Source organism: Drosophila eugracilis, unplaced genomic scaffold (genome assembly GCF_018153835.1).
Source record: "Drosophila eugracilis isolate 14026-0451.02 unplaced genomic scaffold, ASM1815383v1 contig_90, whole genome shotgun sequence".
NCBI lineage: Eukaryota > Metazoa > Arthropoda > Insecta > Diptera > Drosophilidae > Drosophila > Drosophila eugracilis.
Window position 1 is genome coordinate 8,330,828 of NW_024573812.1, and position 15,727 is coordinate 8,346,554.

Sequence of the window (15,727 nt, forward strand, 5' to 3'; positions counted from 1 at the left end):
GTGATTCACCCAATTGCAACAGGCAGGCAGGGAGGCAAGACTAAATCGCTCAGTAAACAAACAGTCTGGGCTTGCAACGCATTGAGTAATGTCAGAACTGAGCTGCCCTAATTGCCATTCAACTTCGATAGACAGTAAAGACTACCTGGCTATACCGCGGTTGAAAAAGCTGAAAATGACTTTTTGGTAACTTTTGATTGTAATTATAAAATCATATTTTCAAATCTTATGACATTTCTTTCATATTCAGCGCTTTGTGCTGCGGTAGACGATATTGCGGAAATGGCATTTATAAAAGGGTTTGCAAGTGCCGCACCTGTGGCTGGAAATGCGAACCTTTCAGGTTACCCTAAGATAAAAATATTCCTGTATTAAAAAATTATAAATATCTGTTATCAGCTGTTGAACTTTATGTTAATCTGAACAGTCGAACTGCGAGCATACTAATACGTTATTCCATCTTGAAGTAAAAAGTATCTACTGATTTACCATACATCCACATGGGTTATTTCACCATTTGGGGTGATTCAACCGCCAGCATTAGACTTGCACTTGCCAGCAATGCAGGAAACTTGCAACGCAAATGGGCAGTGCAGTATAGAGCTGATTGCTGTGCTCAGCAGACCTCTATCTAGGATGGAGTCCAACAGAGAAACTGAAGATCAAGGGGAATCCCAAAGTATACCCACTCCTCCTCCCCTTCCTCAACCACCACAAATACATCAACCCGCTGAGCAGAAAGACTATTTTGTGAGGCCTGAGAAGTGCTATAAATGTCAAAAAAGCAACGCCAAGAAAAATATGACCTTTGAAGATTACCAAAGATTCCTAGGCCGCAGAGTATGTGTTATTAGATATTGGTAACTATTGGCGTTTCCTTTTAATAATATTTTTTTTTAAATGTTTTTATAATTTCCAGCGAAAAGTGTTCACTGAAGGTAACTCGCCACAATAACGATTTCAATTAACAATAAAATATATTTAAATATGTTAAATATAACAGTTTGTTATCAGATTCAACAGTGAAATAAACCAACCAATTCGGAAAATTTAAACAATGACTAATTTATTTGCATCAAAAGAGCTTTGCTCTTAGCTCTAGTTTTTCGCAGAGGAAGCTCTCTTCGGTATTATGTTGCGTTGATTGCAAGAGAATGCAATGACTCACCCAATTGCAACAGGCAGGCAGGGAGGCAAGACTAAATCGCTTAGTAAACAGACAGTCTGGACTTGCAACGCATTGAGTAATGTCGGAACTGAGCTGCCTCAACTGCCATTCAACTTCTATGGACAGTAAAGATTACCTGGCTATACCGCGGTTGAAGAAGCTGAAGATGGATTTCTGGTATCTTTTATATGTTATTTATATTTAAAGTTCGAGATCTGAGGAATTTGCCTTAACTTTCAGCGCTTTATGCTGTTGCCGTCGATATTGTAGAGTTGGCATTTATAAAAGGGTTTACAAATGCCGCTCCTGTGGCTGGAAAGGCGATCCTTTCAGTTTACCCTAAGATGTACATATCTGCATTTGTTTTAACAAATAAACAAAACTCTGTTATCAGCTGTTGCACTTTATGGTTGTTGATTGCAACAGAAGTGAAGAAAAACATATACATATGTATTACTCGTATAAACTAAAAGCTTTTGAGCTTGGAGAGCTTTAAGACTGCTCGGACCGAAAGTGCCATTCAAAAAGCTCTTACATTTTTAATCATTTTTATATCTCTATAAAAAATGTTTTAATGTTTTTTAATGTTTTTTTAAAATACCTTTTATTTTTATTTCAATAAATAAAACATTACCTAACAAAGTGTTTCTTCTAAGCAAAATGTTTTGAAAATTAAGTATACGCACTGGACGGACGAAATGTTGAAGAACTTCATGCGTTTCTTAAATAATTTATAGCATGGTGTCATAGTTTGTTTGCTCTTAATTATTTTTAATTAGAAAACTTGTCAAAATATTTCGAGACATCAGCAGTCTCATTTAATTGTTAATATAAATGTGTGGTGGTGTCTCTGAAAAAATTCTCATAAATTTAGTAATTGATTATTATTATTTAATGAATCGTAAAAAGAATTGTTTCATATATATTGTTGAGCAACTAAGAGTTTTTAATTGCTGTAGATTAAATAAATTCAATTTCCAAATTTTATTCCGAAATTTTTTTCAAATCAAAACCAAATCAACTCCGCAACAAAACTACGCCAAAATAGATGTACAGCTTAACAAAACAAGCTTCGAGCTACAGCAGTTTTACAGAAACTCCCAAAAGCGCATGCTCTACAAAATAACAGTAAAGCGCATGCGAAACTGGAAGAACGAAAACGAAATAGGAACTGCTGATAAGCCCGCCGCTCCGTCATTGCACTATGGGAAATTTTCCCATTTTTATGGTATTAATTAATAACTTTTAAACTAAGTAAGATATTTTTAAACGGCTTTATTAGTATTATTATAGAATACATTAGAAATAGTTTTTGGAAAAATGGGCGTGGTTCCGGCTGGTTGCGCACTACTGCTCCTTTGTTAAGCCTTGATCCAATAAGATTGCTAGTGTCTAGTCCTTTGATGCTCGAATAGGTCGTTTTATTGGGTTTTTTAAAAACTGGCTAATATCTTTTGCCATTTCGGGATTATCCGAAAGTATGTTAAGCACTTCAGCAAGATCTATGAGTCCCTGAGATCGAGCAGCTTTACTCGCTGTTTCAATTAGCAAGGGTACGTTGCTACTGTGAGCTTTCGATAAGGCTGCTGCTTCTTTTCTTTGCGCTTCATCCCCTTTAGCCGAATAAGACAATTTTGGGAGTCCAATTTGTTGTTTTTCAATTTCACTTGATTCACCGAAATTAATTTTCATTGCGCTTTGCAGCCATTTCTTATGTTTATTTTCAAAATATTTTTGATTTCTGTTGCATTTTTTCCATTTTGCACGTAAATTAAAGCAAAAAAACTGCTTTTCGTTCTTAAATAATTGTTATGCTTTAAAACATCAATTTTTTCATTTAATTTGCTCGACAAAAAATCAAGAACAATTTCTTTTTGTCTGGATTCGTCCGATTCCCTGCGCCATGCTTCAAAGAGCTCCGCGTTCGAGAACTCGAAGTTACCTGCCAAAAAACGAATGTACGCAGATTGTGCGGATCGCTAAAGATTAGTAAAACACAGACAAATCGATATATTAGTACACACAACACATAATACAAACCAGTACAATTGGTGTCCATCAAAAATTGAATCAATAACTTGTTACACTTTCAAGTTTCACACTTTCAAAGTTACCAACAAATAATGCGAGTTTGCAAGCGCTTTTTTTTTGGCTGAAACAGCTGACTTTAACAGCCGATAGTTTTAACAGTACACTGTTAATTAACATTTCTGGTACTGAAGTTTACAGAACCAGATGTTTAGAATATGTTTTCATAAAAAAACTCAACTATTAATAATTTGATAAAATGAGTAAATACCGTAAAGTCGGGCAAATTCCCCATAGTGCTCTTTGGCTGTAAATTCTCGATTTTCTTATCGCCATCTCACTTGAGTATAGAAATATATACAATTATATATTATATATTACCGCGAAAACTGTTATCAAAATCGGCTTATCAGCTTCTTATTATTCGGAAGAATTACAGTACGAATCTGTAGATGCTAAGTTGAGTGCAGTTTTAAAAAGATGTCGTTCAGGAACGGTCGATCGACAGAGGTTTATAAAAGTTTGTCGGAACCAAAGACCAAACATAAAAAAACGGTCTCAGCAAAACCATCACCCATAGATTCTGAGGACGTAAAGCTTAGTTGGAGCCAAAGAATTCGTTTTAATATTCGGTATATTAAAGTGCTTATTTTTACTTTAATCTGTTTTTAATTTACACTTAACTATATTTCAGCTCCCTCTGTTGCTGTGCAAAACCGATGACAAAATAGACAAATGACTTCCCATTCCCATACAATTCAGTTTTCAATCATATTTTTAATTTTACGAAGTAAATTGTATTAATCAGTCTTTATCTGATGAAAATTCGTATACGTATGTAGGACATTATTTATAAATTAAATAAAATATAATGCAGTACCTGCATATGACCGCAGCTAATCATTTTTATCAAGACTTCAAATTGCGGTTGCACGTCATTAAAATTCCCTATTGCGCTAGGTTTTATTCGTATTTATAATGCAACTGGGGTGAACATCTACGTAATTAAGTTGATTTATATACTCAATATTTGATTTTCAATATTTTCTAACAATCTGAATTTAAGCATAACGGAAGATTTGATTAATCTTTTAAGAACTTATAATTGAGTAATCAGTTTTGTACGGAAATACTAAAGAAAATTTGACTTTCAAGCCTGATACTTTGACGTTATGAAGTCATGATAAGGTTTATCTGGAAGAACCTAAAATCTCTATACTTAAAAATAAGAAGAGGATGCCAATAGTTGATGTTGCACCATCTCCACAACGGAAGTTTAACCAGAAGACTTAATCAGAAGTAATTTTAATACAAACTCCATGACTCTTTCTGTATGACTGAAAAGGCTGACATGTATTTCTTTATTTAAAATACTTTCTGTAAGGGTATAATTTGTATGTGATGATAAATCTCTAGACGTGGAATAAAAGCAGGTAGAAGCAACCGTTTCCGACCCTGTTATATAAATATATATAAATATATATATATATATATATATATATATATATATATATATATTGATCAGGATCAATAGCCGAATCGATTTAGCCATGTTCGTCCGACCGTCTTTAAGTCCCTCTGTCTGTATGGACGCAGAGATCTCGGCAACTAGAAGAGATACAACGTTGGGATAAAGCATGCAGACTCCTAAGACACCAATGCAACACAAATTTGCGCCATGCCACTCCAACACGTATGCCCACAAATCGCTTAAAACTGTGCCCCTGCTATGCATGAATGTTGAGATCTCTGGAACTACGAGTGATAGAATGATGAATGATGAACTGAACTTGCAAGTCTTAGGGGTGCCACCGGAGCATTTATTGTTTTACCATCTGCTCACGCCCACTGTAACGCCTACAAACTGCAATAAACTAAAAATGCTGATATCTCTGGAACTATAAAGACTTAAATGTTGGGATTAAGGATACATGATCTGGTGATGCTACCGGAGCTCAAGGTGAATTCACCATTCTGCTACACCCTATCAACGCATACAAAACACAAAAATCTATCAATAACATTAAGATTTATATTTTGGATTTATGTATTGTTTTTCAATACCTAATGATAACCAGGCTAGGCCTGGAACATGATTTCTAAGTACATTAAAAGTTAAGGTATTAAGGGTCTACATGGACAGTGACTTTACTGTTAGTGATTAAACATATATTTTTCGGTTGCGTCAATCTGTAGCACTTGTAAAATTTTCAACAGAAAGCAACATAAATTGTTTAGCACATTAACATTAGATGAATTCTTATAATATATGTATACTCGTATAATTAATAGTGAAAATATTAATTATATTAAATGTTAAACATGTAATTCCTCAGTATCAAAAGTACATTAAATGCCTTCCAGTGTAAAAACACTTTCGTTTTCAACAAATTAAGTTGTTTGACTACGCACACACTCGTCTATAATGTAGTTAAAAGCAAACAAGATAAAAAGCTATGAAAAGCTTTAGTACACATTGTTGCCAGCAACACCGGGCAGCAACTTTTTGTCTAACGAATACGAGAGATTCGGACTCAGTTTTAGTTCGTGATTTGAGGCCAAACGAAGATGCAGTACAACCAACCGCCGGTGGGGCCCACAGGGTATTCACATCAGATGCCTCCACCGAGTTACGAGCAAGTGGTTCATGTCCAAGCGCCAGTTCGAGTGGTTCACGCGGCAGCACCTCCGCCCGTGGTGATCATACAACGTAGGCTTAAATTATAGAAAAATTAAATGTTATATAGTATATTGTATATAAATGACTTACAGATCAAGCTGTTTTGCCAGTGGGTCCCGATCCCAGCTTCATCACTTGCCCGCATTGTCATGTACAGAAGTTGACCCGCGTGGAGTACTCGCCCAGTGTGAAAACCCACTGTATGGCGGCGATTCTCTGCATAGTTGGGTAAGATCTCCAGACGACCTTCCCAGTTCTCAAACTTATCTAATCTCTGAATCTTTTGGGAAAATCACAAACAGTCTCTGGTGCTGTGCCTGCTTACCTTACTGCGCCACCAGCTGCATGAATGCAAATCACTTCTGCGGCAATTGCAACAAGTTCGTTGGCGTCTACAACAGCGATTAGTTTCACCCGCTAAATAAATAGAACCAAACGCATCAAACCAAATCGAACCGATCAACCGATCACACCCACAACTCACAAACACATACAAATCATTTACGAATGCGAACATTTTTGGCCAGGTGTCGACAGACAAACGATGAAATTCCCCCAAAAAGGGTAAACAATCGGGCCGGCGAGCTTTTGGCTTTATTTGATAAGAATACGCGATACGAGGCACTTTTTCCATCCACGGCGCTCCCTTGAGTCATTTCCCAGCGATTCACACACCCAGTTAAGGCTTTACATTATGGATCCCGTTTATCCAGCTGCTCCCTTGGAAGCGCCCAAGGGATCCGTAGAGTCGCATGCGGTCCCAGAACACCAGCAGCTTTTGCCGCCTGCTCCACCGAGCTACGACCAGGCCACTTCCATTTCGGCGGAAACTACGGGACCAGCTCCAGACATACCAGCTTCAGGAACGACGACTACACAACACACTGTTGTGGTGGTACCCAGTTCACCCTACGGCCCGGAACCTATGGATGTGCAGTGCCCGCATTGCCATAATTACGCCCGGACACGGGTCTCCTATAGACCCAACTCGCGGACCCATCTGATAGCCTTGATATTGTGCCTATTCCAGTAAGTAAACAGAAAAGATAAGCCTATGTGTTGGCCATCTAAGCTCAATTAGTCATTAGGTATTCTCGTTCGCAATGAAGGTAGCTATTAAAAAGGTATTGTGAATAATAAGAAGATTGTTGATAAAGTCATAAAATTATCTTGATTTAATATACATTTGTTAAAATGTGTGTTTAAATAAAATATTTACATAAATGCGAAAAAGTGAATAGTGCTAATAATAAAGCATAAAAAGTATGTCGTTGTGATATAATGAAGACTATTTTGATACCTTCCCTTATCAATGTTATGATATTGCAGCGATTTGATAAGTTGTCACCTGAAATAATGTTTAACCAGTTGTTTTTCAAGGCACTTTCCAAAATCCCTTCCATATTTATATGGAACATTGCTAAGGCTGCTTCCAGTAATAATGTGCCAATATAGTTTATGCAAACTAATATTTTATGATATTAATAATATTCTCAAGGCTAACCCCGTCATAAAAGGTACAATTCTGCAATTCAAATAACAAAAGCAAAATAACACATAATCAGCAATAAGTATCCGTCTGTTTTCCACTCTTCTGTTAGTCATATTTTTCGGTTCTTTCCCTCATTACAGGTTGTACTGCTGTGTGTGCCTGCCTTACTGCATTTCCAGCTGCATGAATACAAATCACTACTGTGGCATGTGCGATCGTTATTTGGGCACCTACGATCGAAAGTGAGCAACGGAGGAGTTTCTGTCTGGGCGCTCTGTTCATGTGTACACATTTTCTTCATGTAATTAGTTAATAAATGGTCTGCCACAAGCAAACTGAAATCAAGTATTTCGTATATAAAAGTGGCAACTCAAAAGCTTTAACGTTGAACAGAACTTTGGGTTGTTAAAGGAAGTAATTAAAAACAGTTATTGCACGCAAAGGAAAAGCTTTTATATAGGCATGCAATATTAAATAATATTCCCTTCTAAAATATGCATTAAAACAGAGTAAGAAATGAAAAAGGATAAAAAAATAAAATTAGTTCTACACAGCTCAATTAATAAAGCCATGTTAATGCCAGTTTATTAAGTTAACTTTTTATTTTTGCTTTAGTTTCCTAAAGCTTTTTGTTTTATTTCTAGCATTGTTAGCCTTTAATATTACGTTCAAGGGCGCTTGATAACTCTTTCAAAGGTAATTAAATTGCAGACCTGTTTTTCTGTCTGTATATCTCTGTATCTCTATCGGACATCCTATTCTTTTACCTGAGATAAGTTGGATAAACAATGATACTCATTGTGTGCATTAGATAAAGCTTGGTAAACATTATTCGAGAGATACTTTCGGTTTTGCAATAGCCCGAAAAATAATTGCTCAACCGGCTGGGAGCTTTTTTAAGCTCGCTCTGCCGATCTGAGCCAAAAACTTGAATGCGATTCCGAAACTGAATCTTTACCTGGATCCAAATCCACTGGCAGTTGTGAGCGGCGATCGAAGTGCAAAAGACCCCGTTTTAGTTGTAAATACGCAAAGTAAACAAAAATTAGTCTGCTGGACAGGAACCGGAATCTCTTACTCATTGCAAAAAAGAAACCCAAACCTGAACTTTAAACTCAAAGTCAAGTATTAAAGTGCTTGAAAGATGGACCAGAAGCGTGCTATGCTGTATCCACAGGTGGATTTCAACACTCCGACCGCCCCCTCACCGACACCAACGAGGGAGTTGGGTAATCCCATGGGCCTGCCCGTGGAGGCTCCGCCGTCATACGACATGGCGGTCTCTGTTCCGGTGGTTTCCGCACCAGCGATTGCCCCAGCTCCGCCGCCCGTGGTGGTTGTCGAACAGCCAGCACTACAGCCGCCTACAGTGGTGCCGATCGGTTGGTAGTTTATATCAAGTTATAGTTCGAGTATAAAGCTCTCTTGACGTCACTTCTGTTGTTGCAGATACCTTGAATTTGGGACCGAATCGATGTAGAGTTCTCTGCCCAGCCTGTGGGGCCAATAAAACTACTAGGATGACTCATACAGCTAACTCTAGGACCCACTTGGTAGCAGGTCTACTCTGCTTAGTAGGGTATGTTGAGGATTTAATAAAGAAGGATAGACAATATTTTAATATTTTTAAATACACTTTGAAGTTCCTAATTATAATGAAACAGATTTCAAAACAAAATATATATAAAAAGATTTTTATCCATATATCATATTATTTCGATAAATTTATAAATTTATTTAAAATCAACTCCAAAAATACAATTTAAATATTACCTTGATTTTATTTAAATTCGTTACATTTTCTTTCTTTTTAGTTTTTGCTGCTGTGCCTGTTTCGTCCCCTATTGCATGAACAGTTGCCGCACAGGAAATCACTACTGTCGCAAATGCAACACCTTCCTGGGAGCCTACAATCCAAAAGGGATGAACCGATGATAAGACTGCGATTAGATGTGATCTAAAAGATAGAAAAAAGATAGAACAGTTAAAAGTAATACGCAACCACATATCAGCTGACGTTTGCCAGCTATAATATTTTACAGTAGCCATTGGCTAAAATGCACATCGTTAGCGTCCAAGGCCAAACAAAAAATGGTAATCTATTATTTAAAAATATTTGAAGTTGCTGAAGTTGTTTAAGTTTTCCTAATATTAACCGATAAATACTATAATAAACATAAGCAAAACCGCTTACCTTTGCATTGTTGATGAAGTAGCTGGCCTTTAAATGGTTAACATAAATAAAAGCGTGGGTGATAGCTTCGGTTGGCTAAACAATATAAAGTAAACAAAAACAGAGGACAAACAAATTTCAAATTGAATTTATTTTAGCGCTCAAGCTGGCAGGAAGGTTGCCAGATCACTTACACGCTATTGCTTACCAACACTGAATGTACAATCGATATATCGATAACCTTATGTTGAGCAACTAGATAATATGGCAATGCTGCAGCAGCCAAAAAGACAATTGCAGAAAGTTTTTTTCACAACAAAAAGCCACCGAAAACGCTCGAATTAAGCAACAAATGCGTGCCAAAAGCACAGCGAATCTCCACTGAGGCCACCGTGTGTTCGTGGGCGTGGCAAAGGTGGGCGAAAACAACAAAACATCACAGGAACACAGGCAGCAGAAGCAGCACAGCAGTAGAAGAAGGGGCGGGCAGAGGCAGAGGGAAAAGTCGGGCATTTTCAGCTGCCACTTCTTCGTTGGATTGTTGTTTTTCCAGCGGCCCAGGCGTTTCCCCTCTTCACCTATATTATGGACAAGAAATCCTCGCCGGTGCGACGACAAAAGCGGCAGGCGAAGGTGATCGAGGAGAACTTCTGGGACTGCAGCGTCTGCACATATAGAAACTCGGCGGAGGCCTTCAAGTGTCGCATGTGCGACGTGCGGAAAGGTGAGTGACCCCGATTCCGATTCCGAAGATTTGCCAGATTGCCAGGCACGTTCCGGTTTTCGTTTTCTCGATCGAAAATTAGACAAATATCTTTAGGATTTCAATATCCATCTGCAGGGATACACTTTGAGATAAATGTAAGCAACAGCAATGTAAAGTAATTAACTAGGCAGAGGCAGATAGATGTATCTTGTAGATACAAAACATTAATCTATTAATTCTATTCAATGGTTCTTGGAAAAAAAAAATTATTTTAAAAGGCTTAATGAATTTAAAAAATGTTTCATTGTTTTAATCGTATTTCCTGCACTTGGAAGATTTTTAACGGAATTTGTTTAATCACCTCCTAGCTAATTTTATGATTCGTTGCTTCCGTTTAATTTTAAAAAATAGTTTAATCTTTGATATGTGTGATATTCATTCTTTAAAACTTAACTATTGTTTAAAATTTAAAATTTAATTAAAAAAAATATAAGCATGGATTGTAACAAATATGTGTGCATATTAGTTTGGCATAAAAATAATAGGCTAATCATAGGCACGAATATTAAAAATATGAACTAATTAAGCACCTATCCCATTGTGTAAAAGTGAAAACCGAAACACGCCTGATTAATTACAAATAACTGGGCCACTCGCTAACGTTTTGAACCTTTTGTCCGCAGGAACCTCCACGCGAAAGCCGCGCCTGAACTCAGCGCTAGTCGCCCAGCAGGCAGCCACTTTGCCGGGCGCCAGCGCCAACATGCCCAACGGGAAGTCCGCCTCCGGGTCGCGGCATGGCAGCGGGCACGACCGGCAACGGCACAAGCGGTACCCGGCCCGGTTGAAGAACGTGGACCGATCGACGGCGCAGACGCGAGAGGTGACGGTCAACTCGGTGACCGTGTTCATCACAGAGTACAAGGCCAAGCCGGTGAGCAGCCGGCGCGAGTCCAGCGAGCAGAGCTTCAGCGAAAGCAACGACAGCCGGAGTTAGAGGAGGCATTCCAGGCATCCTCACGCCCAGCTCCCCAAATATTCTACGCCACGGTTCCCGGTCCCCTGTTACAAGTTGTAAATTCTAAGTGTTAGGCCCCTGGCGATAACAATTGTAAATCGAAATCCGTTTAAGTTAACAAGTATTAGGCCACGTTCAAAGCCCCGAAAGCCACGCCCCACAAGTTCATGACTTCCAGCCCAGGCCAAGATGGCGAAGCAAAGGAAAAGCGACGGCGAGTCGATTGCATTTAAACGACGCTCTCCAAATCCAATCTTTAAATGCGCTAAACCCTGTAAATAGCGACGCATGAGTTCCCTGAATATCTCTGTCTCGTATCGTAATTTTAGTTGTAATTTAATTCTGCTACTCTAATTCCTAATTTATTGATGAAAAGGTAACTATGTATAACCGCCGTGTACATGTTCAACAAAGATATCATTTGTTTTGTAAGTGTCGAATTAAAATATGGTTTAACTAAGTGCAAGCTAATCTCAATGTTCCACTAGCAGCGCCCATCTCCAATGGTTTGTCTAACTATTTTAAACTATACTTTTTTTTACAAAAACAAAGAAAAAAAACTAGAAAATGCTGCTTGACAACGAAGAGTAGGGAGAAGCGAGCCACGTAGCTTGGTTGTAGACAATTTGCTAATTTTAATTTGTTTGTATACAAGACTGATTAAGCGTTACCAACCAGATATATAAACGCCCACACACCCAGCACCCAGCCTGAGTCCGATTTTGATTTGGTTTTCACCAATAGAAGATCCTCCCAGCATACAATAGACGAATACTCAAACTCGCAAAGAGAATTTTGTACTTAGCGGAGCTTAAACGCTCTTCCACCATAGCAATAATTACTTAGCAAACAAAGAACAACAAGAAAAAAAAACAAGAATTTTGATATGAACGATTGTATTTAATATTGGATAACGGATATAATGGTTTATAAAGTGCTTGATATTTGTATTTTGAGATAGATTATTTAGCCACACAAGAACAGAACACTTACACACACTCACACTTCTCAAAACTGCCGACTGTAGTCAAAGAACAACTTCCAATAGACAAACTTCAATTTGGATTATCGTAAAGAACATTTACAATTAATATATGAACAGTTTGTATTCCAAATGCTTGGCCAGTTGAGCATTAATCAACAGCAACGAGAACAACAACAACAAAGACAAAACTTAAGCAAATGCAATTAAAGCGCCGCACTCACACAACCACACACGGATAGTTAAAACTTGAATTCCAATTGTAAAGCATAAACTTTTAAAGCATTATAAAATACATTAAATAAATTTCGAAAATGCTATTCCAAATCGTTGTCTCTCTCTCTCCCTTCTGCCTCCAAGAGTTGAGTTTAATATTTTTTATTTGAGCTTATCCGACTTGCTAAACTTTTGTTGCCAAGTTTTATTTTTGATTCTTTTTATGGCTGACATTCGGCTTAAACTTTAAAGGTCTTTAAAGAGCAAAGGAGCACAGAGAGAACCACCCTGCTTGGATGCCAGCACATCCACTGTTTCTCCAGGACCCCGGACCACCCACGCGTCGCCTTTCCCTCCCCTTTTCGTTTTGTGTGTGTGTGTGCTGGGCTGTGCTGTTCTCTGTGTGTGGGGGGAGCACCATCTGTATCTGTATCTGAGTATCTGCTTACGCGTGCTCCCGGCCTCGAGTTTTCGGGCCTCAGATCAGAGCAGTGTTTCTGCCAGAGTTTCGGTTTCAGATGCACGGAAAATGGGAACAGGAGCTGCTCATGGAGATGGAGATGGAGCTCGAGCCGGAGTCTCTAGTCTCTGGTCGATGGCTACGCCTTTGGCAGCTGCCTCAACTTTTCGCACAGAGCCGGAGCACATCGCACGCTTCGCAAATAAATTACAAATTGTTTCGTTCCAGCTATGCTGCCACAGTCAAGCTTCCCTACAACCAACTACCATCTGTTGTGCTGTTTAAGTTTGCATGCTGATATATGAGTGCAAAAACACTTACATTACTTTAAAATGTGTAACTTGTTTTTAGCTCATATTAACATTGTATTTATTTATTAGTTCATTAGTTGGTTTCCGATTTTAAAGTAGAGCTAATCCTGTTTTAAGCTGTATAGCTGTTGGGAAATTTTTCTAGCTAGTTGGAAAAAAGTAAATAAAGTTATTAAATGGACAAACAATTAAAACTACTTAGCCTAATATTTTATGAACAGAAAATAAACATAAAACTTTTATAAAAGTTTTAATGTCTCAGACATTGTAATCCTTTAAAAAATAATGCTACTGCAACAAAAGCTTCCTTAATAATATATAATAAACGACAAAACTAGTTAATCTGACTTGAATTTTATTTTATTTTAGCTAATTACAATTCAATACAACGACGCTTGACTGTACTAACGTACAAACACACAGAATTCCACCCACATCTCACACCCAGTGTCAGCCCTCGCGCAATTCGCTACAGACTTCTAGCTCGGCGTTCGAAATTCTCCCGTTCGTATTTTCTCTAAAATGTTAAAATTCACAGGACCTCCCACCATGTCACCCCCCGATTTCCATCCCTCTAGTTTTGGCCCACAGGCGGCGGCAGGACCTGCGTTATCAGCGCCACACTCTGTGCGCTTATCTTCCATGTGCGCTTCGTTCCTTGGCTCCAGTTCCAGCACTAGCTTCGTTCTCCTGCTCGTCCTTTCGGCATTCGTCCTTCGTGGCCCTCCGCCTTCTTATCCGTTTGTTTGTCCGTGCTTCCGCCTCATCTGTGCGACCGTCCGCACATCCTGTGCCACCCAACGGGTCCTTCCTCCTTCCTTCTTCGCTCCTCGTCCTTTGTCCTTGTGTGTAGTTGGAAATTCTCGTTTTGCTTGGAGGAGCGAGAAAAAAAGCAAAATCAACGTTGCAGCATTTGGAAAATGTTAAAAACTCCTTGCTGCTGCTCCTGCTGCTGGGCATTGCTTTCGCATGACGCATACGCCGCGCTGGCCGGCTCGAGGATCGCCTGGAAAATAAGCGAAGGCGGAGGATTAGGGGGCGGCGCTGGATGTGCCACTGGTAATCCCCGCAAGTAACTTGAGCACTTTATGGCACAACGCGCACGTGTGCCTGAATCTGTGCATGTGTGGGTGTATGAGTATGTGCGTGGGTGGGTGTTAGATAACCAATGCTGAGCGGGGGAATCCCGTTAAAGCTGAGATAGCTCCCGGTTTTAAACACTCTTTAGGCTTTAGCCATTTTAATTACATTAAAAACTTTTGCAGGCATTAAATAAATTGGAGCCGAAGATGAAGATGTAGCCAAAGCTGAATACGATTCCCGAAGCTGCCAGCGAACGGCGAACTTATGTCACTTTGATCCTTGCGAGTAACTTTGGGCCAACTCATGCGAGAGACAATGGGGAACTACCCCTCTGTGTGCCTCACACCCCTCGTGGTAATCAAGTTAGTCTTTAAAATTGAAATTCCAGCATTAGGCAAGGAATGCTACCAACGTAAAACACAATCTATCCAAAAGGGGTGGCTGCCAAAAGGATTCGAAAGGGGTGGGAGAGAGTTGGCTGAAATGGCGGCGTAGAGGAACTGGGCTGGGATAGGAAAATTTGCTGGCGCTTATCTGTTTCAAATGTGCCACAGCACGTCGAATTTTATGCACCAAGAAATTATTATTCGTCACCCATTACAGTCTGTCAAATAAATCTTCAGTAATTGGAATTGCATTTTGGGATATTTCAAATATTTAATCCACTGTTTAGTGTCCTTTGGCCGTTTATAATCAATTATGGCCACCTGCTCAGAGAACATAGTTGGTGAAAGTTATTTATTTCTTTTAATTTTGAATTTAAGTACATTTCCTTGCCTCTTTTATGAAACAAAGAGCTTAATATGTTTAAATTATTTTAAGTGTTTTTAGATAAAATTCTGGACAGTGAACCTGCAGATTCTTACAAACTCCCTTCTTTCCTAAGAAGCATTTTTGTTTAATATTTAAAAGTTTCATCGACTTAAGATTCATAATTAACTACATTTATATACTTGTAGTTAAAGTTTACGGACAAAAAGTAAGGCTTCTGTTATTTAGTATTCGACTTTCTTATTAATCAATATTCCTGTCCACATTCGGCAGAAAGGTTTCCTTACGTATAGCCAGTTGTCGTTCTAAAGTTAAAACTTATTCTCATAGAATTAAACTTAAGTTGGATCTTTCTATTGGGTCTTTTCAAAAGTGTATTAAACGTTCTTAATTATTATTTTAAACTTGATTTTAAGGTTCTACCCATTACAAGTAGTATCCAAAAACCTGACCCATAAATTGAGTAGCAAGTAGCATACGCTCCTTTCCTTAATTAAAGTTGGAAAATTAAAGTTTCTCGAAGAGCGTGGAATGTACGACAATCGCAGTGTCACCATCACCCCCTCGGGTCCTTTGTGAGCCCCTCGGACCCCCTGAGCCCCCACTGAACGCCTCTGGCCATGCCCGTTTGGGCCGTCA

General features: G+C 38.7%; 5 protein-coding genes and 2 long non-coding RNA genes across 7 annotated transcripts; all 7 read left to right on the plus strand.

Annotated features, from left to right (window-relative positions):
* The first annotated feature begins 85 nt into the window (after positions 1-85).
* Positions 86-1,055, plus strand: LOC108112342. The gene is made up of 3 exons (XR_001772647.1): positions 86-186; positions 251-860; positions 920-1,055. It is a non-coding gene; the product is annotated as an uncharacterized LOC108112342 (long non-coding RNA).
* Positions 1,056-1,245: 190 nt separating this feature from the next.
* LOC108112431 lies at positions 1,246-1,609 on the plus strand. The gene is made up of 2 exons (XM_017222274.1): positions 1,246-1,345; positions 1,409-1,609. The coding sequence occupies exons 1-2, from the start codon at positions 1,248-1,250 to the stop codon at positions 1,509-1,511; spliced, it is 201 nt and encodes a 66-aa protein (XP_017077763.1). The 5' UTR covers positions 1,246-1,247; the 3' UTR covers positions 1,512-1,609.
* A 2,017-nt stretch (positions 1,610-3,626) lies between these two features.
* On the plus strand, positions 3,627-4,081 carry LOC108112436. Its single transcript, XR_001772652.2, has 2 exons — positions 3,627-3,828; positions 3,891-4,081. It is a non-coding gene; the product is annotated as an uncharacterized LOC108112436 (long non-coding RNA).
* Positions 4,082-5,758: 1,677 nt separating this feature from the next.
* LOC108112205 (lipopolysaccharide-induced tumor necrosis factor-alpha factor homolog) lies at positions 5,759-6,297 on the plus strand. The gene is made up of 3 exons (XM_017222021.2): positions 5,759-5,906; positions 5,969-6,104; positions 6,179-6,297. Exons 1-3 carry the CDS (start codon positions 5,765-5,767, stop codon positions 6,282-6,284), a joined length of 384 nt encoding a protein of 127 aa, XP_017077510.1. The 5' UTR covers positions 5,759-5,764; the 3' UTR covers positions 6,285-6,297.
* Positions 6,298-6,546: 249 nt separating this feature from the next.
* Positions 6,547-7,709, plus strand: LOC108112204 (lipopolysaccharide-induced tumor necrosis factor-alpha factor homolog). Its single transcript, XM_017222020.2, has 2 exons — positions 6,547-6,905; positions 7,509-7,709. Exons 1-2 carry the CDS (start codon positions 6,571-6,573, stop codon positions 7,612-7,614), a joined length of 441 nt encoding a protein of 146 aa, XP_017077509.1. The 5' UTR covers positions 6,547-6,570; the 3' UTR covers positions 7,615-7,709.
* Positions 7,710-8,361: 652 nt separating this feature from the next.
* On the plus strand, positions 8,362-9,580 carry LOC108112339 (lipopolysaccharide-induced tumor necrosis factor-alpha factor homolog). The gene is made up of 3 exons (XM_017222168.1): positions 8,362-8,750; positions 8,818-8,947; positions 9,183-9,580. The coding sequence occupies exons 1-3, from the start codon at positions 8,513-8,515 to the stop codon at positions 9,301-9,303; spliced, it is 489 nt and encodes a 162-aa protein (XP_017077657.1). The 5' UTR covers positions 8,362-8,512; the 3' UTR covers positions 9,304-9,580.
* A 224-nt stretch (positions 9,581-9,804) lies between these two features.
* Positions 9,805-11,725, plus strand: LOC108113318 (RING1 and YY1-binding protein A). Its single transcript, XM_017223874.2, has 2 exons — positions 9,805-10,265; positions 10,931-11,725. The coding sequence occupies exons 1-2, from the start codon at positions 10,127-10,129 to the stop codon at positions 11,242-11,244; spliced, it is 453 nt and encodes a 150-aa protein (XP_017079363.1). The 5' UTR covers positions 9,805-10,126; the 3' UTR covers positions 11,245-11,725.
* The last annotated feature ends 4,002 nt before the right edge of the window (positions 11,726-15,727 follow it).